Source organism: Phalacrocorax aristotelis, chromosome 14, assembly GCF_949628215.1.
Source record: "Phalacrocorax aristotelis chromosome 14, bGulAri2.1, whole genome shotgun sequence".
NCBI classification, from domain to species: domain Eukaryota; kingdom Metazoa; phylum Chordata; class Aves; order Suliformes; family Phalacrocoracidae; genus Phalacrocorax; species Phalacrocorax aristotelis.
In genome coordinates, this window is record NC_134289.1 from 1,398,296 (window position 1) to 1,420,902 (window position 22,607).

At 42.9% G+C, this 22,607-nt stretch overlaps 1 protein-coding gene across 5 annotated transcripts in view; it reads left to right on the plus strand.

Annotated features, from left to right (window-relative positions):
• The window catches only part of PCDH15 (protocadherin related 15), a 695,790-nt gene that overhangs the window by 605,256 nt on the left and 67,927 nt on the right, over nucleotides 1-22,607 (plus strand). For all 5 annotated transcript variants that reach the window (XM_075109425.1, XM_075109424.1, XM_075109422.1 and 2 more), the window contains 2 exons: nucleotides 12,314-12,423; nucleotides 13,210-13,350. In XM_075109425.1, the coding sequence (XP_074965526.1) occupies nucleotides 12,314-12,423; nucleotides 13,210-13,350 (251 nt within the window). The remainder of the gene's footprint in view (nucleotides 1-12,313; nucleotides 12,424-13,209; nucleotides 13,351-22,607) is intronic.

The following is a 22,607-nucleotide window of genomic DNA, read 5'->3' on the forward strand; positions in this document are numbered from 1 at the left end:
TGATATCAAGAAATAACAGCCTTGCCTCAATATGTAGCGACATAATCGGTATTGGAATATAATGGCGTTTGTACATACGTTTTCAAAACAAAGTACTGCAGGAAATCAGAAACCAGAAACAGAATGGAATATTACTGGCTTCAGTAGACCCTAATGAGGGGACTTGCTCAGCTGTTTTAAAGAGTTTAGACAAAATTTCATGATGTGCATTCTCTTTTTCCTCATGACTCGAATATTATCATTGTAATTAGCATTATTAGCATTGTAAAGCAAGACCTTAAAGAAATGAAAAATAGCAAAATACTGCCAGTCTTCTACTAATTTTATATTTGATCTTGAAACAAATACAAAATGTGACGGGATAGTGCAATATTATAAACTTTGCATTTAATAATGGTGCAAATGATAATCCTTTGCTGAAGGATTTTTCTTGAGAGAGATTATTCCTGCTTCTTGCTATATTTCATTAGATATCTTCAAATGTGTGAAGTGTAGCTTAGGTAACGTAGCAAAAGGCAGTCCTTTAAATATGTTTCCATTTGATACTGTAATTTCAGGTATCATGTCAGTGCACGCAATTTCTGAATAATATTTAAAGCCTTTCTGTAACAGACTTAACCTTCTGTGTTGCTATTTTCAAGAAAAAATGAACAGGTACTATATGCATAGCTGTGAGGAAAAAAAAAAAATGTAGTTACATTTAACAGAACAGGACATGGAAATATGGTGATAATGAGACCTTTCCAAGATAATTCATATTTTGGGTAAGTTACAAGAGCTCATTTACCTAGCCTCAGGAGCCAGCCCGGGGGCTGGTGCTGCTGAAGGGACTCTTCGCTGCTAGGAACATGCTTAGTAATGCACTTTGTTTCCTTTTTCTTTTATAACTTGATTTATAACTTCAAGGAGCTTGTCCTTGAAGCTCAGCTGGTGACAAACGTGGTCCCGAGCAGTGTGTTTTGGGAGAGGCTACAATGCAGCCGCAGTGCTGGACCGCTCAGGCCAAACCCAGCACGAGTCCAGCCTCAGGACTCCTTGGAAGCACAGTGTGGTCCACCCTTGCAGTGCAAAAGAGGTTTCTTGCAGTTCTCATGTCAACCCACGCAGCGCCTTTGTTTGCGGGATGGTGAGAAGTGCGTCAAGGTTCAGGAGCACAGGCAGGGTGCTGACAGCCTTCTGGGAAGTGAACTGAGCTCTTGCTTTCTGAGGCCACCATGGGCCCCAGTTTTATCCCAGGAGATGGGAACTTTATTTTGCTATAATGAAGAAAGCTTAGAGAAAAAAGTGGCTCATATCCCCTAATGCCCCTAGATGACAACTGAATAAGCCATGTTATCTTTTCCTCCTGCGAACTCATCAGAATTAGTTGAATAGCCTGGTTTCTCTTTCCAAAGAAATAGCACTACTCCGTCCCTGGTAAATTCTTCGATGCACACCATTGTAAAAAAATCTCTTAAAATCTCTTGGGAACAGCAAAGGCAGTTACTCATTTTCTTCAGCGTCAGAAATTAAATGAAAACAACCCTATAACTTTCTGATTCAGCTCTGAGACTCTCTCAGTGATTTTGGAGCAGGACTAGTTTTGATTCCTAAGATTTTCAGGGATTGTCACACACTGCAAACTGCACTTCTTGTTTGGTTTCTTGACAGTGATGCGAGCTGAAACTGGCAGGTTTCATATAACCTTATTTTTCAGTTGACATAGTATAACTTTAGGGTAAATGTCAGCACAGAGTAATGGTGCTGCTTGCAAAATGATAAACTGCTGGATGTGGCTACTGGAATTTGTGAAGGATTGAGAATTGGTGGCTTTAGAGTGGATTAGTATTGATCTTTGCTTGAGTAATTATCATAATCTGAATGATTCCAGCATTGTTTTCTAGCTGTTTTACAAACTTCATTTCTGTGGATTTAGAAAAAGGTCACAGTTGAACAGCTTTACAGAATAAAGCTGCCTGTGTATTTGCAGCATGTATTACAAATGAGAAATAAATACAAAAAACTAGGAGAGAGGGGAGCAGATGGTATGATCAAAAAGGCATAGCTGTGTTAGATAGGTTGATAAAAGTGCAACTCTGCCTGTTGCTGTTGGTCTGGCAGCTCTCTTCTCTGTCAGAAGTACAGCAGCGCGGTAGGGTCTCTGCTTGGAGTCCTGATCATACGAAGGGAGGCTTTGATTGATTATCATCCATGTTTTAAAGTGACTTCCACAGGAGGCAGCAGTTAAGTAGATGAGAGTCAGAGATTTGCATTTTATTCGTTGTCTCTCTCTCTGCTTTATTCCATAATAGGGCAAATTAATTAGTCTCTTCCCCCCCACACCTTCTTTCTTTGGATTGTAAATTATACTGGAGACTTCTAAATGCTGCTGTGCTATACATATAAACCAGCAAAGTGAAGCTAAGGGCTGTAAGAACCGTAAAATACAACACGGAGGAGTTGCATTATGACGAGTGATAAAATATCATTCCTTCCTAATGATTGAGACAGGTGATCGCTAACGTATATCAGGAGATGCATCTGCTGCAGCCAGTCAACTCTTCTGGTGGGAGCTAGCACGTCACAGAATCCCAGACTGGTGGGGGCTGGAAGGGCCCTCGGGAGCTCATCCCGTCCCACCCCTGCGTGAGCAGGCACCCCCAGAGCAGGGGCACAGGGCCGCGTCCAGGCGGGGTGTGAATGTCTCCAGGGAAGGGACCCCACAGCCTCTCTGGGCAGCCTGTGCCCCTGCTCTGGCACCCGCACAGGGAAGGGGTTTGTCCTCATGTTCAGGTGGAGCTTCCCGTGTTCCAGCTTGTGCCCGTGGCCCCTTGGCCTGGCGTTGGGCACCACTGAAAAGAGCCCGGCCCATCCTCTTGACACCCACCCTTCAGATATTTATAAGCATTGATGAGATCCCCCCCTCAGCCTTCTCCAGACCGAACAAAGCCAGGTCTCACAGCCTGTCCTCATAAGGGAGATGCTCCAGTCCCCTGATCATCTTTGTAGCTCTCTGCTGGACTTGCTCAAGCACTTCCCTGTCCTTGAACTGGGGGGCCCAGAATTGGACACAGGACCCCAAATGTGGCCTCACCGGGGCAGGATAACCTCTCTCGCCCTGCTGGCCACACTCCTTTTAATGCACCCCAGGATATTGTTGACCTTCTTGGCCCCCAAGGGCATGTTACTGGCTCATGGTCACCTTGTCCACCAGCACTGCCAGGGCCTTCTCAACAGAGCCGCTCTCCAGCAGGTCCCCCCCAGCCTGTGCTGGTGCGGTGGGTTGGTCCTCCCCGGGGGCAGGACCTTGCACTGGCTCTTGTTGAATTGGATCAGTCAAGGCCAAGCTTCCCAGCAGCCTGGGTGCAGCACGCTTTAGACTTCCCTCCTCCATGCGCTCACACCCTGTTAGAAGCAGAGCAGCATCAGCCAGCAGGTCTGCATGATCTGGTCCATCAGCTTGTGAAGATGCCACCCCTGGGGCTTGCAGGCCATTAGCGTAGTTAACAAGGGCCAGATGATCCATGCCTCGTGCTTCTTGCACATGACCATCTTCTGGGGACACCAATACTCTGCAACTCCCACACATCTCTCTCTGGTACATCCTTAGATGTGAGCCTGGATGCCTTCACTGTTCTTCAGCTGGCACTGCAGGCTGCCCAGTGTTCCTAGCGTGGATCTTCATCTGAAGGCACAGAGTTTAACTGCATTGGCAATGTGGATCCTTCTCTACTTGGATCATTGTCTGCCCTTGTCATGGGTATTAAATGTGACTTTGAGAGAGCCGACAGCAGCAGTGCCTGCTAAATAAAGTGTTTTCCAAGCCAAGCATTGTTTGCTTGTTCCTCAAAAACATGAAGTGTGAAGAGGCAAAAGTCAAAAAGAATCAGAGGTCTATGACATGCAGACATTTAATTGCAGATGGCTAGTCCACCTCTGAGCCCAGCTGACCTTTTGCTGCCAGGGAAGGACGCTGCTGCTGCTGCTCTTCTCGCCGCATCTCCCCGCAAGGTGGTTGGCAGTCAGTTGGATTGTGCTGGTTCTCCAAAGCACTGACGGCAGAGGGAGGCACAAGCACCCAACCTGATGCAGGAGGGTGGTTGTCAGCAGTGTACGGACTAGGCCTGAGCTGCCCACTCCTGCTGCCTCTCCAGCTGAAGTGACAGCCTGGAGAGCAAGGGCCTGGGCTGCTGGGCACAGCAGGGTGATGAAGAAAGGATTGCTGCGACATGGCACCTGAGACTTTCTGCATCGCTGCCCAAAACAGGCTCTGGCCGTTTGCACAGTATATTAAGGTTTTTAATGCTGACGTTGATCTCATTCCGCTTAGTGCTGGTGAAACAGCCACGTCTGGCAATAAACCTCTTGATTGGGAAAATCAAATCAGCTGCTCTGCTCATTTCCCAAGCTATTCTTTCTCTTGTCCCGATGGCTCCACCCAGATCACCTCTTGATTGAACTCCAGAGCAAGTAATTGATCCAGAAGTTTCCATTTCTTGCAAACAGGTAATGGCAGCACTTTCATTTCTTAATTAACAGATCATAATTAGTAGCGCTACAGAACAGTGAAGACCAGATGTGAAGTGAACCTCAGATGAATATAAAGAAAATTTTTTTTTTAGCAAGCCTCTCCTCTTTATGAGTACATTCTCATTTTTAAAAAGTAAAAGTTCAAAGGGACTTGGGATCTTTTTCTTCTTTTCTTAATTAATAAATATCACATCCTCTGCAAATAGAAGGTCATTGCTAATAGCGATGTGCTGCTGTAGCAGGAAATTAAATGTTAACCGAAAGCAGCGTCATTGGGTCCTAATTATTGCCTGTGGGCACATTAAACAGGTGTTCAGCCGTTTCATAGCAGAAAAAATGAAAATATTTGAAACTTTTAGCTTCTGTTAGCATTGCATTATAGGTCCCCAACCTGTTTGAAAAGATGTGTCCAGTTGTGTGGTAATCTGAAGTTTGGTTCCAGTTGATGAGGAAATACGTGAAGCTGTATAGTTGAGGCTATTATTTGATGTAAAAGTAGCGTGGCGATTTGTTTCTCTACTAGCAACAGCACCCTACTGTGAAAATGCATTCCGGTTAAAAAGTGAGATTTTGTGACATGTGGACCTCTTGCTCGCTCGGTAGAAGGTACAATGTAATATTTTCCACTTAATTAAATCTGTCAGTGCAGTAGGCAGACCTCATCCAAGCAAATAGCTGCGTACTGTAGGATTTAACCAAGCAAAATTACGGAGATGTATCGGGAGTCAATTGTAAGTGTTATTCCAAGAGGGTCTTCCCAGTTCTCTGGTTTACTGCTGGTCAGTCAAACAGTGATTCTCGTTGTGAAGTAGGAAATGGGGAATCCTGCACAGCGACACTGAGAGTATGGGTAGTGTTTCAGGTATGAAATTTCTCTAATTCGTTGCCTCCTTCAAAAACATGCCATTTGGCACAGAAAACAGCATCCACAGTGGTGTGAATGTCTGAGGCCTAAGAGAAGCAACTGAGCTTTTCTTATCATGAGTATCCTACTGATTCAGTGATGTTTCTTTACTGTGCATGAGAGAAAAATACAAATATTGAGAGAAATTAGTTATTCCAGGGAGAGGTACAGGTTAATCTATACATATCTTAAAAAATCAGGAGTGAAAAGTTCTCTTCAGAAACGAGGACAGCAGCTGAGAATGTCCTTTGTTCAAACCAGGAGCAGAACAGGGGATAAAAGCCCAAACCATATATACCAGGGATTTGGAGGGTGTCATGGTTTTCGCTGGGATAGAGTCAGCTTTCTTCCCTGCAGCTGGCAGAGTGCGGTGCTTTGGACTCAGTGTGAAAACAACGCTGGTAACACACCGATGGTTTGGCTGTTGCTGGGCAGCGCTTGTGCTAGTCAAGGGCTTTCCAGCCTCCCAGGCTCTGCCGGGGGCACAAGCGGCCGGGAGGGGAGGGGGCACAGCCAAGGGAGCGGAGTCAAACTGGCCAAAGGGACATTCCATATCATGTAACGTCATGCCCAGTATGTTACTGGGAGGGGCTGGCCGGGGGAGGGAGGCAGCAATCGAGGCTCAGGGACGGGTAGCATCAGTCGGCGGGTGGTGAGCGGTTGTATCGTTTGTGGTTCTGGTTTTTCCCCTTTTTCCCTTTTCCTTTTTATTATATTATCATTATTGTTATTACAATAATAATAATAATTATCATTATTATTTTAATTATTAAACTGTTCTTATCTCAACCCATTTTTTTTTACTTTCGCTCTTCCGAAGCTCTCCCCCGTCCCACAGCAGTGGGGGCAGCGAGCGGGCGGCTGCCTGGTGTTCAGTTGCCAACTGGGGCTGAGCCACGACAGAGGGGAAGGGAACATTTCTGGGTCATAGGCAACAGTCAGATTTCCAAAGCTATTTTCTTACTGATTTACTTATTTGTCTCTGACAAGTAGCTTTGAGAAGTAATTTGAGAAGTCATAACTTGTTTCCTATAAGTAAAATGGAATCAAGATGCATCATAAATGAAACCATGTGCCGAAGTGCCAGGATATAAACTTTTGCCTTGGATGCCGTTGGTTTTTCATCAGGCTGCTCGTGAGCTGTATTTCTTTAGGCCTCTGTTTGCTTGAGTTTTCTTTTTTCCTTCCTATTAGAGCTTGCTGCTGTTTTAAGTAGTCCTCGCTTAGGGGGTCACCTCCCCGTCTTGTAATAGGAATGCACAGGGGTTTAGTTTGGTCCCTCAAAAGAATTTTGGTTAATGATGGTAGATTCAGAACATCCATTTGGGTAATCCTTTTCACAGGATATCCAAGTCTTACCACTGCTTCTCCCACCTTTCCCATCATGGAATTTACATTCAAGCTTTGTGAATTAAAGACATGAAAAAGAGCGAAATACCACCGGCACCATTTTCAATGCAGCATTTCTGAGGCGAGGGGGGAAATAGCCAATATTTTCCTCAAACTGAAACTAGAGGAATGATGTGTAGGTTCCAACGTGCATTTTTAATTTGCCTCAGATATCAGTGGCAGCTTGGCTTGAGGAAAATGTGTGTGATTTTGCCTTTGGAATCGATGTTTTATGGTGATGTTCTCCTGGTACTTATTTAGTTCATAGAAAAAAGAATCATAGAAGTTGGAAGAGACCTCTAGGAAGAAAACACACTTTAGCGTGTGGTTATAAAAAATCAGGAAATGAAATTATTTCTACAGCAGACACTGAAGCATGGTTTGCAGCTGAAAAATTAGTGAGCAAGTTAGCAGATGATTACAGTGGAGTAGAAGGATCACCATTTTTTCTGGTTTTCCTTGTTTTAGTAGTGCTACATTGTATTTTATTAAAATCTACTTCTTTTTACCAAATGAAAAAGAAAGTCTAATTTTGGGGAATTTTCCCTAATGAAGTATCATGGTGAAATGCATCTACTGCCTGTTACCTGCTTACACCAGCAGAGGAAGGCACGGGGTCCGGGTCCGTGCAGGGAACCTGCCTCGCTGGGCTTGGTGCAGACGAGTGTCAGAGCTTTCAACACCGCGTTGCAGTTTGATGAAATGTAGAACTAAGTCATTCTGGGAATGGGAATATGGAATAGAAATAATATGCAAATGTAGTAGTAAACCCTATTGGCTTTCGGCAGTGTATTATGAGAGTGCAAAGCCGCAGCGTTATCCTTGGTCTTAGAACTGGTTCTGTTGATGCCTGTGTGTCCGACTGGCACAGGTATGTGCGTGTGTCCTACATTGTGCTTGATGGGATTTTGTTTTCCTTTTTGTTTTTGCTTTTGTAGTAATTCTGACAAAATGTTTGTGTCTTCATGTCTTTAGCTTTAATTTAGGAAGATTGGTGGGATCACATAAATGTATTATGCCTGATGACAGAGAGTTTATGGGAACAAAATTTGACATCTGGTTTAAAAGATAACAAGTTATGGCAGGGGCCGGCTGTAACAATGTCCAGACTCTCTTGTCATCTGTTTTAGAGCTAAATACCATGAAAAGGTCAGAATGTCTTGAACCAGCTTGAGAACTGAGATAGAAAGTGATCATTAGGACTACGTCATCCTTTTCAGGATGCTTTGAAGATAAACTGCTTGACTAATACATCTAATTAAGAAGAAAATATTCTTTTCCAGAAAAAAGGAATTACTGTCTGTAACAAACTGTTCAGATTGTTACAGTTGCACATACTAGAAACTGAAAATTTGAAAAAAAAGATCAGTTATTGTTCTAAAATGTGGCTGGGTCATCCTCCTGAGCAAGGACAGGAAGCCAAGATAGTCTAAATGTGTTGGTGAAAGGAGTAGGAGAGCTGCCATCATGCTATTTACTACTTGTGTTATTGTTTATTTACACGTTGTTTTACTACACCAGTTAGAAACTTGTACATTTTTTCACAATTTTAAAAACTCAGCTGCACAGTCAGTCAAATTTGTGTTTCTGTTTGTAGAGCTTTTATTAGCTGTTTTAATTTCCATGTAACTTCACTGTGAGCTCTCCTCATTTTAGACACTAGTGCTGTGTCTACACTTGCATTGGCTCCAGAAAAATACATGCATTCAGTGGTTTTTATTGGCTTACGTAGCTTCTCTTGAATTGAAAACATCAGCCACACAAAAAGCCAAATGAAATGGCTTCCCATGAGGAGCCGCATGAAAAGAGTCTGGGCAGGAACCGGGTACAGTGCTCAGAAACATGTTCCAGGTAGAAGAGGGTGGAATAGCATCAGGTAAAATGCCCTTGAGAGTTAAAAAATAGCTAAGACACTTTAAGAAGCTGTAATGCAAGAGAAGGTAGGGGGCGATTTTACCAGGAGAGGTCCAAATGGCATTTTAATCAAGTTGAACTAAGAATCTTAGCAGTGTAATTAAACAAGAAAACAAAATCTTTACGTTCTGAGGTATGCTTATGGACCTCCACGAACTAAAATATAATCCACAAAATAGAGTTGACTGAAGTGCCTAACACAGAGTGCATGCACATCACACTATTAAACTAATAGTACTAAACCAATTTTCCAATTTATTATTGGGTTTGCTGGTTTTAAATTTAATTTTTGATTAAATCTCATATTCATGCTTTTGGAAATAGAAGAGTTTCATGGTGAATGCAAAGTGTATTGGATAGCAGGCAAATTGAAAAATGGATGAGAGTCTGATGTGTTTAGCAAAGGGAAAAAAGAAGCACAAGAGAGGAAAAGTTAAAATTCCACTTTGGAGATTAAAAATAGTTATGCTCTGCCATGTGTGTGATATGTGGTCAGTCTCTATTTCCCCCTCTGATCAAAATATGCATAACTGAGATATAGCAAATTAAAAGATATTATTTTACTTTTTGTATCCTTTTTCAGAGTTTTTGTATATAAATAATGACTTTAATTCTGTTGTTCTTTTGGTTTAGGGTTGGGTTTTTTTTTTCTGAGGGGTAAACACATTTTCTGGCATGGTTCCGTACTGAAGCAGTCAGCAATGCAAAAGGGGCCTCAGAGAAATGCAGGCAAATCTTAAACTTGTTCAGGCATAACTTAATCAGAAGAGTGGGATGGAAGACTTACTATTGAACATCTGTTTTTTCCATTTTAAATTAATTTGTTCTTCCGAAACCCGCGGCCGTCAGATACCGATCTTATCTCAGCACGGCACAAAGTGATGGAGGCCACTCCTTTTCACCCTTTGCTGTCTTCGCGCCCTCTTTTCCCACCACGGCTTGTCAGGAAGGGTTGGGCCGGTTGGGTGGCTTCACACCAAGTCCAGGCATCCTACAGGGTTTCTGGTGGAGTGCAGCGATGGGGGCCCCCCCGGTGTCCATCCCATCCTGGGTGCTGACAAAACACCATTTACTACTTCTATGGAAAACATTAAAGTGAGGATCGACGGACCTAAATTGCACATTGCTGTGACGGTTACAGGAAAACACCGGGTGAATGAATGAATCATTGGTATAGAAATATATTCATTTTGTCATGGTCAAAAGATGGTTGTGCAAACGGAGGAAAGACGACGACTGTGGGCAGACTGAGTTGCGGCTGAGGTGGCTGAAGCGTGCGTTAATTGCTGTTTATCCCATTTCGCGCTAAGATTTATGGGGTGCAAGCAGATTATCGTGTTAATGCACAGCACCTTCTCACATTCAGTGGCTGTATGTATGTGGATACCCGTGCATGGAAGTACTGGGGGCAATATTAGAAAGCATATATTTGAGAAAGCGTTCAGAAGCTCAGAAAGCAACGGATGCATTTCGCGCATTTGAGATAAGTCAGCGCTGGACTGTAAGGCAGTGGCATGCCAGTCCCACTCAAGTGACAGTGACAGAAATGTGCTCGGGCGCAGTCAGCGCCTGTGCCTCCGGGGTAATGCCTGTATTGGCAGTTGCATTCAGAGGCTCAGTAAGGTGTTGCAAACGCTAGCAGGCAAAAACACCTTCAGATGCTCTGAATCCTAATCATGCGTTGAAGTTGCAGCGGTACCCTTCCCTGTCACTACGTTGTTGGTTTCTAAGCCCTCTCTTGGGTGGCTTGGACTGGATTGCACTGCTTTGCTAATGTCACATCTTCTCTCAACAGTAACTGGTGTTTATCATCCAGTAATGCAAAATTATTGCATAAAAATGGCCTTGCCTGTCCCCTAAAACAGCTACAAATACTGTGTCTACCACTTACAAAACATAGCAACAAAAAAAGCACTGTTGTATGGCTTAGACATTCAAAAATTGGAAAATAATGAACTTATCCCCAAATAAAGCTTATTAGAGCTTGTAGAACAGTATATTGTCAGCTGAAGAGCATTGTCTTTTGCTGATTCACTTCTCTACAATTCAGCAAAATGTTCTTAAGAGAGCAGCAGTGTTTTTTAATTCAGCTGATGCATTGCTCCCATTGAACTGGATCACCTTCGTTAAATCAGGGAAATGAAATCAATACAATTACCATGGCAGTTTTCTGTCCACTCCCTCTGTAGCGCCTTATAGCAAACACAAAAGCCACTTGCTAGTTGATATTGATTTGCCAATTCATTGAATTCAGCTGCGTCAGAGGGGAGGTTACAAGGCCATTAGAATGGGAAGATGGTGGTATGGGGTGGAGGATTTGAAAAATACCTGGGGGATGAAAAAGGGAAGTCATAAAATATTCTCTGAAATGAAAGCAGATTCTGTACAACTGAAATACTCCTTAAACTCCACTCCTATTTAGGAGCTTATCTCAATGTATCCTCATCCATCTTTTATTTCATTATATACTGAATGAGTGTAATTTTTTAAAAGTGGAAATTATCTGGATAATGCTAGTTTTACTAAAGATGCATCTACATTTATGGATGTGAACATTTCCTTTCAAATTAATCTGTTCACTAGCATGAAGAGTTCTAAGCATTAATTCAGGCTTTACTTGCTGTGGTGAAAATCTGAACATTGAGCTTAGCTCAAGTGTCTCACTTCTCCGTGTTGGAATTGTTTAAATTTCTGTTCTAGCACATTAGCACAGACTCCTTGTTCATTGTGAAGCAGTTACAGTTTCCTTAAGGAAACGGCATCTCAAATGTAACTCACCACGTTTTCGGAGGAGGTATCATTTGAACAATAGAAGAGAAAGTGAAATAATTCTTTGCTGCGTTTCAGGAGGAAACTCATTATTTATACATGATGAAACTATACTGAATACGAGATGCTCAGTTTTCAGCGTTTGTAGGATGTGAAGAACATGAGATACCGATGTGTTAGTAGCGTAATCTTTCTCCTCTTTCTTTCTTTACGCGAGTTGGTCCTCAGCGAATCAGGAACAATTTACCAAACACTTAAAAGATGTGTACCTGTACTTGGGTTGCAGTGGATTTCCTGAAAAGCATCTTGGCTTTTAGTACCACAGTGGCTTGGCAGGAAAATTTGTTGGTGTTTCTGAAGAGTAGAAACTCCTGTGGAGGTGGCTTTAAAGTCTTACTGTTTAAATGATAGAGGTTTACCCATGAATGAATGTTCCTGCGTGCATTTCTGAGAGATTACTAAGTTTTCTTAGTAGAGGTGGGTATTATAAAAGAGCTATTATGTTCTAAATTTTATTTGCCGTTTATCAGTCTGTGGTGGTTCTTGTGTTTCTGTTATTTTCTACTCATTCTTTCCTGCTGTTCCATTTCTCGTCTCAACGAACCATTATACCTGTATATTGCCACCTCTTGCCAGTTAGACTTTTTACTTGTTTTTGCATTTGCAGAGATGAATGTTAAACCTTTGCATTTTTACTATGTCTTTCTGTAATAACAGATCCTCTTGCTTTGGCAGCCAGATGAAACTGCTAACCTGAGGAATAAGTTTCAGTAACGTGCTCTTCAGGCAACTGGAAGATAACATAAATACTTTTGTTCGATTCTGCAGACCCCCGCCAGTGAGTGAAAGTGCACCAAAAGGAACCGTGGTCACAGTTGTTACAGCGGCTGCCTTGAACCAGACAATTGTCTATTCAATTGTTTCAGGAAATGAAGAGGGTGAGTACTAATATTTTGCTCTTAGTGGTTCCACTGAGCCTAGTGCGTGCATCAGAAGTCTTCAAGAAGTAGTGATTAGAAAGAAAACTCCTTTGGTGAAGTCCCACCTCATGTGTACAAGCAGCAGGGACTGCCATTATCAAGCCTTTAGAGATCAGCTAAAGATCAGATTAGTTAGCGGAATTACAATAAAAATTAAAACACAATGAAATTCTCACCGATGCAAAAATTCACATCAGTGGCACGTGGTGTCAATCCACGGCATACTGAAATAAAAATATAAATAGCTTTGATGGAGTTATACTTCTTGCTTAGAAATCTGTTTTAAGGCTTTATAGACTTTGCCATGCTGTAGCCACAAGTATTAGATCGGAGCCTGATGTTTAAATGAAACATCATTCCTGCGTTTGCATCCTTCTCGGGCGCTCTCGGTATCCACCTTGAAATCTCTGAGCAAAATTACGCTAAATTATCTGGAGGGATGTGGAAGAATTTCCCGTCCCATCCTCCTTTTTGTGAGTGGGCTGTTTATCTTGCCTGCTCTTGACAGCCTGTCCTCTAGTCGGTTATTCCAGTACCAGGTCAGATTCAGCTGCTGTGCTGCTTTGAAGACAGCTTCAAAGAGGAGTTCTATGGGCTTTTAGAGCCTTGAGGGAGGGATGGGAGTGACTTTCTGAAGACAGTGTCAGAGAATAGTGTCATCTGCAGAATAGAAGCATTTTGGCATTTTAAAAAAAAAGTGTTTATGCACCTTAGAAAGTTACTTCTGTTTTTGCTGGATTTCAGAGGTGTTTGCTATTAATAACAGAACAGGCGTGATCTCAGTTAAAAAGTCTTTGGATTATGAAAGCGTGAAAAGTTATGAGCTTCGAGTTCAAGCAGACTCTTTACAAGTGGTACGATCCAATCTGCGTGTCCCTTCCAAAAGTAAGTTTAAAAATCTTTATTTTAAAATCTCTTTTTAACATACATATGTATTGTTATTTTTTGAGGATATTGCAGGATAACTGCAGTCTAGCCAGTAACCTTGGGTTTTTATCAGAAATACAGCAGTGATGATGGTATGTGAGCAGCAGAGAGTGCATTGTGGATCTCTGTGCTTGCCTTCTGTACATGGAGCTGATCGGTCTTGAGCTAAATCATGTCATAGGCCCCACTGATACAGACAAAAGTTGTGTTTATATATAACCAGAGAGTTGATGGCACAAATGGAACGTTTTCAGTGTATTAGGGCGCTGTCTCATCATGAGGGTTTTCTTTTTCCCTTTATTGGTTTACTTTTCTAATGGAAATAATTCAAAACATCTTTTGATTATTTTTATCATCCTGCCTGTAAGGAAAAGGTCTGGGAAGTCTGGCTTTCAAACACCTGACTCACTTAACGTCCTATCCGTTCCTATACAACTTCCTATTTAAGCCACAGTTGGGCCCCAGTAAAAAAAAACAACACACACAAAAAAAACCCGCAACCAAACACAAAAACCAAACTTTGTGCCAAAAAGTATTTCAGTACGCATTTTGACAGACTGTGGTGTTTGTCTCATGATTTTCTCCTGTATTTTTGGTCTCTGTAAGACTCAGTTTTTCCCTGCTCTAGCTAAGGAGCATCATGGTGCAATGACTGTTGCTCTGAGAAAAGGGCAGTGAGGGATTGAACACTGGTTTAAAGGCTATGAAAATATTACCTGCTTTCATTTCAAATTGAATATAAGATTATTTCAAGTCATTTGTTGTGCAGCGCAGTCAGTTATTCCGATATGAGCTGTGAGCCAGATCTCTCGCAGGTGGCTGGAGCTTTTTTCTCCTCTGCACTTCCACCAGTGTTAATCATAGAGCAAATCTTTATCACGGGGGAAAAAGCAGGCTCATCCTGCCCAAAAACACCCCCATGAACTAATAGGTTGAGGGGAAAACTTCAGCCTCTTTCATTTATAAATGTCTGTCTAAGAGACGCTGCTGTAGCATCTCATTGCATTCCCCCTCGTGTGAGCTGAGGTATCTGTCCCCAGGAGGCCAGGCTTCGGGTACCTGTTGTTTATTGATGTGTGCATAAAAATCATTCAGAAAAGGGATGTCACACTGGTTTTTTGAAACCGTGGAACACAAGTGGATTTCAAATCTACTCCAGACTTCAGTTTTATGCAGATAACCAATATTTAGTTACTTGTCAATCCAGGGAGACAGGTGGGGGAGATACCGTAAACAAAATGCCAGTACCAGGCTGTTCCTCAACATCAGTGAGATTTGGCCACTTATTGAAGTGTGCACGTAATAAAACCTTCTTACACTTTGTTTGGAAGCTCCCAGTAATATAATGAGCAATTTTAGTTTGAGTGCATCTCTTAAAGCATTACTGGCAGTACGATGCTGAAGGGATTGTGCTGCCTGGGAGTTCGCTTTGATCTCTGTTCCCAAGCAGGTCTGCATGGCAAGCCAGGGGCAAAAAAAATTTCCATCAGTCTTGCATCTGTCACTAATGTTAGACTGTCACCTTTCCACCTGCTCAGAGTAAGAGATAATTCATTGCCCTGGTGTCCAGGCACAGAGCGCACTTGGCAAATTAGGACTGGGAGCACTGCGTGATCCCTTTTTCTCCCCTGCAGCAGGGAGAGGTGAGGTGTGTGAGCTTTTTTGCTTTTGCTACTCACTGTGGGCTCTTTGGCTGGCACGTTGACAGGCAGAGAGCCGAAGTGCCGCCCTGTTATTGTCAAAGGTGACAAAGTTGTTCCATGACAGAGTCTTTCCCACACTGCAGGTTGTGATCCACAGAGTTAATAGTCTGAGGGCTACAAAGGAAGGGCCACCCTTAACTAACTGGGCTGATTCTGCCGTCCTTTTTCTGTAACGAGTCTTCTAATTATTGTTCTGATGGATGCAATAACAGCTGCGAATATAAGGAAACCCACCTCTAGTTTATTTCAGTGCCAGTTTGGTGCATATGCTTGAGAATATTGTGTATAGATTAGAGAGCAACATTCAGATTTTTCAGGATAGTAACTTAAGCAGGGCGCAAGTCTGTTGCTTCTGTGTAAAGATACTACTGTAGAACCTGCTTGTGATACTAAAATTGGTACTTCCTGAAAATTTGCATACATACTTTTAATGTTCTTAAAGATATTAGACTTAATATGCTTAAGTATTTGGGAACATGCCATAAAAAGGGTTGATAGACTGTGGCCTGAGACATTGTACAGGGTGTGGCAGTTAAAATACAACCATCAGGCTTCTCAGTACTACCCATGTAACTAGCAGATTATTTTTGGAAATTGAGCATGTATTATCATGGGTATTTCTTCTTCCTTAAGAAAGAATTGAGTATGTGTGTGGCATAACACGTAGGGCTTAGTCAGTGGCCGGAAGTTGAATAGTATTAGCAGCAGTGTAAGATTCTGTGTGCTGTTATAGCCACCATAGATGAAGTATCTGGAGAGGGAGAGAATGAGAGAGCTAGTGCCAGTTGACTGCATTTCTTCGTGTCTGGGAGAGGTCCCGTTAAGGCTATATTCTGTAAAATGCAGCCAGACTGTAGCCAGTGAGGAGGTAAGGCTTCTGTGCCGTGTACAGCTTTTTTCAGATCTTTCTCTGACATGGATGAACAGACGAGGAAGTCGGCAGGTTCCAGCGGAGGTCTTTGGGAAACCTCACTGGTCAGGGAAGCAGTGGCCTCTCTATCCCTCTTCTGACCCATAGTCTGCACTAGAGCAGTTCTCCCAACTGGGCAGCAGTTTTGAAAAGATGATGGCTGAATTTACTTTATTCAGGGGTACTTGATAATGACTGGAGTTTGAGTTTGGCCCAACTTAAAGGAAGACATGTACTTGCTGTGTGTCTTTGGATATCATGAGTATACTGCCTGGATGGATAGCTATAAGATTTTGGTAGAAGTATATTTTTAAAATACTTTACAAGTATCTGCCTAACTAAATCACTTACGTCTTTGTAGTGGAGATCCCTTGACCTCTAGGTTTGATTCCTACATTTGTATGATGTATGTCTTTCCATTTTCGTGGCACCTTTGTCTTTCTTGATGAGTTTTAATCAGGTTAAATACTACTTCAGAGTTTCAGGGAACTGAATTGATGAACTACAGTGGAGGGAGATGAGACAGAATTAAAGCACCACTGCGGACTTTGGTGACATCGAAATGATGAACCACTTCAGAGATAGGTGACTTTGAATGCATTTCTCTAGAATTATGTAGCATTGAATTAATACACCTCTCTGACACTCAATGGCAATGAATTGCTGCCAGTTCCGGTGTGAGATACCAGTGAATCGGTGAACCATTCTGGAGTGTGTTGGCAGTGAATCAATGACCTATTCTGGAGCTGCAATGATGAAGCCCTTCTGGAGCTAGATAACGCAGCACTGACAGACTGCTCAGTCACAAAACAGTGCTGATTTTTACAAAACTCAGAAGCTAGGTGCCGAATTGTTTTTAACTGTATGGTATTATAGAAAATCATCATCTAGAAGTAGGAGTTTGAGTTTACATCTGTGTGGTGGAAAAGTGGATTGCCATAGTTAACCACAGCTGGCAACTGAGCCCCACACAGCCGCTCACTTACTGCTCCGCAGTGAGCTGGGGGAGAGAATCAGAAGGGTAGAAGTGAGAAAACTTGTGGGTTGAGGTAAAGCCAGTTTAACAGGTAAAGCAAAAGCAGCATACCAAGCAAAGCAAAGCAAACCAAGGAATCCATTCACCCCTTCCCACGGGCAGGCGGGCGCTCAGCCGTCCCCAGGGCAGCAGGGCTCTGTCACCCATAACTGTGATGTGGGGGGACAAACACCGTCACTCTGAATGTCCCTTCCCCCTTTCCTCCTCCTTCCCCCAGCTCTGTGCGCTGAGCATGATGCCGTGAGGTGTGGGACGTCCCTGGGGTGAGCTGGGGTCGCTGTCCCTGCCGTGTCCCCTCCCAGCCCCTTGTGCCCCCTGGCCCACTCGCCGGTGGGGTGGGCTGAGGGGCAGAAACCTTGGCTCTGTGCAAGCCCTGCCCAGCAGGAACGGAAACACCCCTGGGTTATCAACCCTGTTTCCAGCACAAACCCAAAACACAGCCCCGTACTAGCTATGATGGAGAAAATTAACTGTGCCCAGCCCAAACCAGCACATTCTCCACCCCTTATTCCATACCATTTACATCATGCTCAGGTCCCACACTACCCAACACACCCTCGTTAACCACCACCCCCCTTCCCGTCCTTTGATATAATACACAGATGGACCACCCTTGCAAAACATATCCCTGTACTAGGTACTATGAAGAAAACTAACTCTGTCCCAGCCAAAACCAGCGCAGGGTGATACTGCATTAAGTGTAACTGAGCTTGTAATTCAGCGATAGTGCCAACTGATAGTGTAGTGATAACTGAATAAATGAGGAGAGAAAGTAAATTGAGATGTCGTTTGGACTATGAGAACATAAAACTGGTGACTTAAACTGGTTTTTTAAAATATGATGCCAAACGATGCAAAATCAGACTCTTCCTTTCAGTGGACTCGAACTCCTGAAATGAATTAACTGAAACTTTATAATACAAAGTCGCCGTGCATTTTTACTTCATTTGAATGGAAGAAGGGTTCGGTTTTCTGATTATAGTGAATTTAAAAATTTGGAATTCTGGCTTCAGGAATCAGCAGCTGGTGATGCTGAACCCTGAAAGACTTTCAATATTAATGGACTTCTCCAATTCAGTTAAATTTAGCAGCCTGGGTTTTTCTGTCTGCTCCTTGCTTCTTATATTATCTATCACAACAAACCATAGCCTGGTAGTATACTGTAGGTCAAATTAGGATTGTGATTATTAGCTTCCAAATAGAAGCTTTCAGTTCTCCTTCAGTGGATAAGATGAAAGAAAGAAAAAGTGATGTATAAGGGGAACATCCCAAAACTGTGTGTGGCATGACGTGTCCTGCAATTGGAAGGTCCTGCTCTGTAATCTATCACAGAGCAAGCAGCTGCTTCCTCCCAGGAAGAGTTGTGATTTAGTGAGCTGAAGGGAATTTATCAGTAGAATTAATCATTCACTAAAACAGGAGAACTTCTTGAACAAGAGCAGGAGAAACATCATCTTCTGCCTCATTTGAACACTGTCAGCTGTTCACAAAGTTTTCATCAGCATCTCACTCTCCTGCAGTTCGATACCCAGGAGAAACGCAGTCAGAGCAGTAACCTTCTTGTGGCAAGGAAGGCAGGCACCGGAGGAAGCAGAGGGGTTTACAGGAAACCAGAGGGAGCAGCGAAGAGAAAATGCTGCCTAAACACAGCAAGAAGGAGCAGTGGAGCGGTATGGACAAGAAAGGGGTGAGGAGAGGGTTCTACCAGCGACGTAAACATGGTCCCAATTTTAAGAATCAAAGCATTCGTGGGCATTTGGTCCCTGTGCCGGACAGAGGAAGCATGCGCTGTGGTGGGAGACACCAAGGCTTCCCACTTTGATCTGCAGAGGAAGGTATATTTACAAAAGCACCAGAATGTTTGATTTTGAATACTGCTGACAAAAGGGCCCTCCAAATTCCTCTGAGTGCAGAAGTGGAGGATTCAGTCTCATGTTTTCCAGTGTTCACAGTTTCCAGCATCTGAGAAAAGCGCATCTTTTCATTCCCCAGCTCGGTTCATATGACCCTTTCGGTCTGCCACCACACTCTTGCTCACTGAACTGCTGCCAACAGCAGTTGTCATTTGCTCTCTTATCTTGACTTACTGTTGACGTCTGTGCATAACTTCACCTGTCCTCCGTGGCTGCTCAGCAAGGTAGCCTCCAGGCTGTCCTGGTTCCTGTCTGCAAATGGACATGGATGCAAACAGATTGTTTAAAAATTAAATCTTGCAGGCAAAGGTGTTACCACTTGGCACAGCGCTGCGTGAAAGGGTTGTCTTCATTACAAGTTACCTGTGTTAACAGCTTCTTGCTTGATCAGTTGTTGAGGGGGAGGCCAGGGGGAGTATTTTTGACTGCAGGTTGCTCTACTGTAGATTCTGTCTTGTTTTGATTGTCTGTAAGACTGACTGCGGGATGCCTCTGCCTCCCAAGTAAGTCATGGTCAAAAAACGTGTAGACTTGGACTTTGGGACATGGTTTAGGAGCCCTGGGGGTGTTGGGGTGATGGTTGGACTTGATGATCTTAGAGGGCTTTTCCAACCTTAATGATTCTGTGATTCTGTGTTGTCGTGGCAGGGGTGAAAAGCAGGGTTTCTTGTGTTGTGGACTTGTAAATGCAGTGGAACTCTCCCCTACATCCCTGATCTTGTCAACCGCATCTTCATGAGGAAACTTCTGGCATCACTTGCAGTCCCACTGTCATCTCTCCCACGTCCTCTTTTTTTATTTTCGCTTGCACTCTTGCTGCCTCGATTGGCTCTAATTAAAGAGTAGGGAAAGAAGAGCAGCAAGCACGTATTTCACATTCCTAGAGATGCAAGAGTAATGACAAAACCACGTGGTTGGTTTTACTGTCTTTTAAGGGGAATTAAAAAGAAATTAAAAGCCCTGCAAACAATGGATTGGTTGGTTTTTACAGCTGTGCTTGCACCGGCTTGATAGATTTATTTTTTTTTTTAAGAAATTGCAAGTGCTGTCTTCATGTTTGCATCCAGCCTGCTACAGGTGGGAGCTAAAACAAGGTATCCCTCCAGACTCTCGTGGGTGCAGTGAATTCAGCGTAGCATGAATTTTTATTAAAGATCAACTTAGAAGTAGAATTCAAGCAGCAAGAGGTAAGGTATCTCAAGAGCATTAGACCAGCTGAGAGGGGAATACACTGCCACGTTTGTTCATTTCAGTCAGGTGTGCTATATATTAGATTCACTGCCAGGTGTGAATGTCATCTTCATAGAGATGGGGTTTTTTGGTATCAAAAGATTTTTAAGCAAACACGCACCTTTTGATTTCTTATTGACATGTTTTATTCATTTAGGTAGAACAATTTTTGGCCCTTGGCACAGCCCCAGGCAAGAAGTGGTGCATACCAATTCCTGAGACGTAGGCAGAGGCACTTGCCCTGACAAGGGTCATTTCTGTTGTCAAATTGCTGCTGTAAACCCAGCTGTGAGGCAAGGCTTTACTGTGGGTGTTGGAGGGTAAAAGAACAGTTCTGCCTCTCCTGCAATGTTTTTAGGTTTCTAATCACAAAGTAAACCTTTGGGAATCATAAAGCAAAAAGGGCTAAAACTAGGTTTGCGACCAAAATTCTGCAACTGCTCTATACTAATCAGGAATGATAATTTTACTAAGTTAAATATGAAAATGAATTCTGTGTCCTTGTATTATTGACTTTTCAAATAGCCGTGCATTTTTAGTTTCAAACATGTTGCAGAAGTTCATGCTGATGGTGTTTTATGAGTTGGCTGCCATGCCAGTCCCTGAATCTGGGAGACGTGACAGATGGGCAAAATATGCTGCAGAGCCTAAAGAGCTGCGAATCTGCCTCCTCTGCCACACAGCTCTGGGGTAGTTTCCCTGAAAGCCACTGGGACAAACTTGAAATATCTCTAGGCAAGAAAGCAATGTATTTTAGAGAGCCTGCATAAAATGTGAGAGCCCTTTCAGTTAATTATCTGGTAGAAATAGATGTTTTATATTTATTTCTATCAGACCTTGGATCGGTGCCGTTCCAAATACGTTACTGTTTACGTCTCGTCAAAGCTTGTTTTTGCACTGTTCTTGATCAGCTACAGCATATGATGAGCTTCTTCAGGCTTTTTGGGCATATGTTAGATATGTTAGATATGGGCATAAGTTAGATAAAAATGTCACTGAAAAAAATACTTGGTGCTGATTCCTATTCGGTTCTGCCAAATTTAGCGAGGCGAAACTGAGCGCAGCTGCAGTTCGGTTTAGTTTACCTGCCAAAGCACAAAGTCTGCTTGACAGACTTGTAAGACAGTAGTAAAGCAAAGTGCTATTGAACCCTGACGAATTAAAATTCTCATTCCCAGTTTGATTAAACTTTTAAAAGAGAAGAATCTGCTCTTACCTACTGCACAACAAACAGCCACTGCTTGAGCTAGATGCTAGGTTTTTTAATGTTAAAATTGCCAGTGCACAAAGAGCAGCTGTATCAATGGCTGGTTTGGCATAATAGAGAAGACAAGTGCAGAATCGTTGCTGAAAGCATAATGTAAAACAAATCTGGTAACGCTTAAGGCATAGCTGACACTGTCCCAGCATTCAGAAAGCATTGCTTTAGTTCAACTCGATTCTTGCTAGATTGCAGGAATTTCCAGGCTCCCATGAATCAGGCACATTATTAGCACTACTTAGATAAGCAGTGATACTGGGAAATGGTTCTCAACGAGCGTGTTTGGGAAAAACTTATGGAAATACTTGTACACACTGGTTCTGACCAGCTTACTGGGGTTGTTATTGGTTTTGTCTTCTACGTTTGCCATTCATGATCTAAAAGTTTTACATGTTTGAGAAGATCCTCTGGTTCCCTTCAGAGCAGCTTTCAGGATGTTTTCACTCTCCTTAAACAAATCACAGAAGCTGAAAGATCAAAATGCCTCGTCTTCTAGTCACGGGAGCAATTATTTAGCTGGAACAGTGCATGCAGTGTGTTTGGTTCTTATAAGCTGAGGATGACTTAGACCCCCTGCAGTTCTGTGTAGTCTGCATTGCAGCTCATCTCAGGGGGTCTAGAAGAAAGGAGGCAAATGGGGCATAGGAGACCTTGCAGGAGGTTGTGGTGCAGAAAATTCCTTTGCAGTGTATTGCCTGGGGGGGCTGACTTGACCTTTGTGACTATTGAACTAATTGGTGTGAAAAATCCAGACCATAAATGTGTCTTAGCAATAACAATGTGCAGTAAAACTGAAGAAACTTTGCCTATGAAATATTATCTCCATGCTTTGTGTGCAGAGAAACACTTCCCTTACAGCTGAAGTTGTAGCACTCTATCAATCTTTCTTCTCTGCTCTTTCTGGCCACCTTGGCAGTCCTGTGCTGCTTTGTCCAGGGGAAGATCCTTTCTTCTTTCACCCGGCCAGCTATGTGGGTAGCTCAGTCACAGTAAGAACTACATTTTGATTGCATGAGGTCTCACAAGTACCACAGAGGAGTAAAGTCTGGTTTCAACTCCTATAATCCGTGACAAAGAATGTGACTGGAGCTGGATTCCTGATCTAGAAATACCTACCAAACAAGCAAGGTTTTACATATGTGGGGATACAAAATATCTCCTC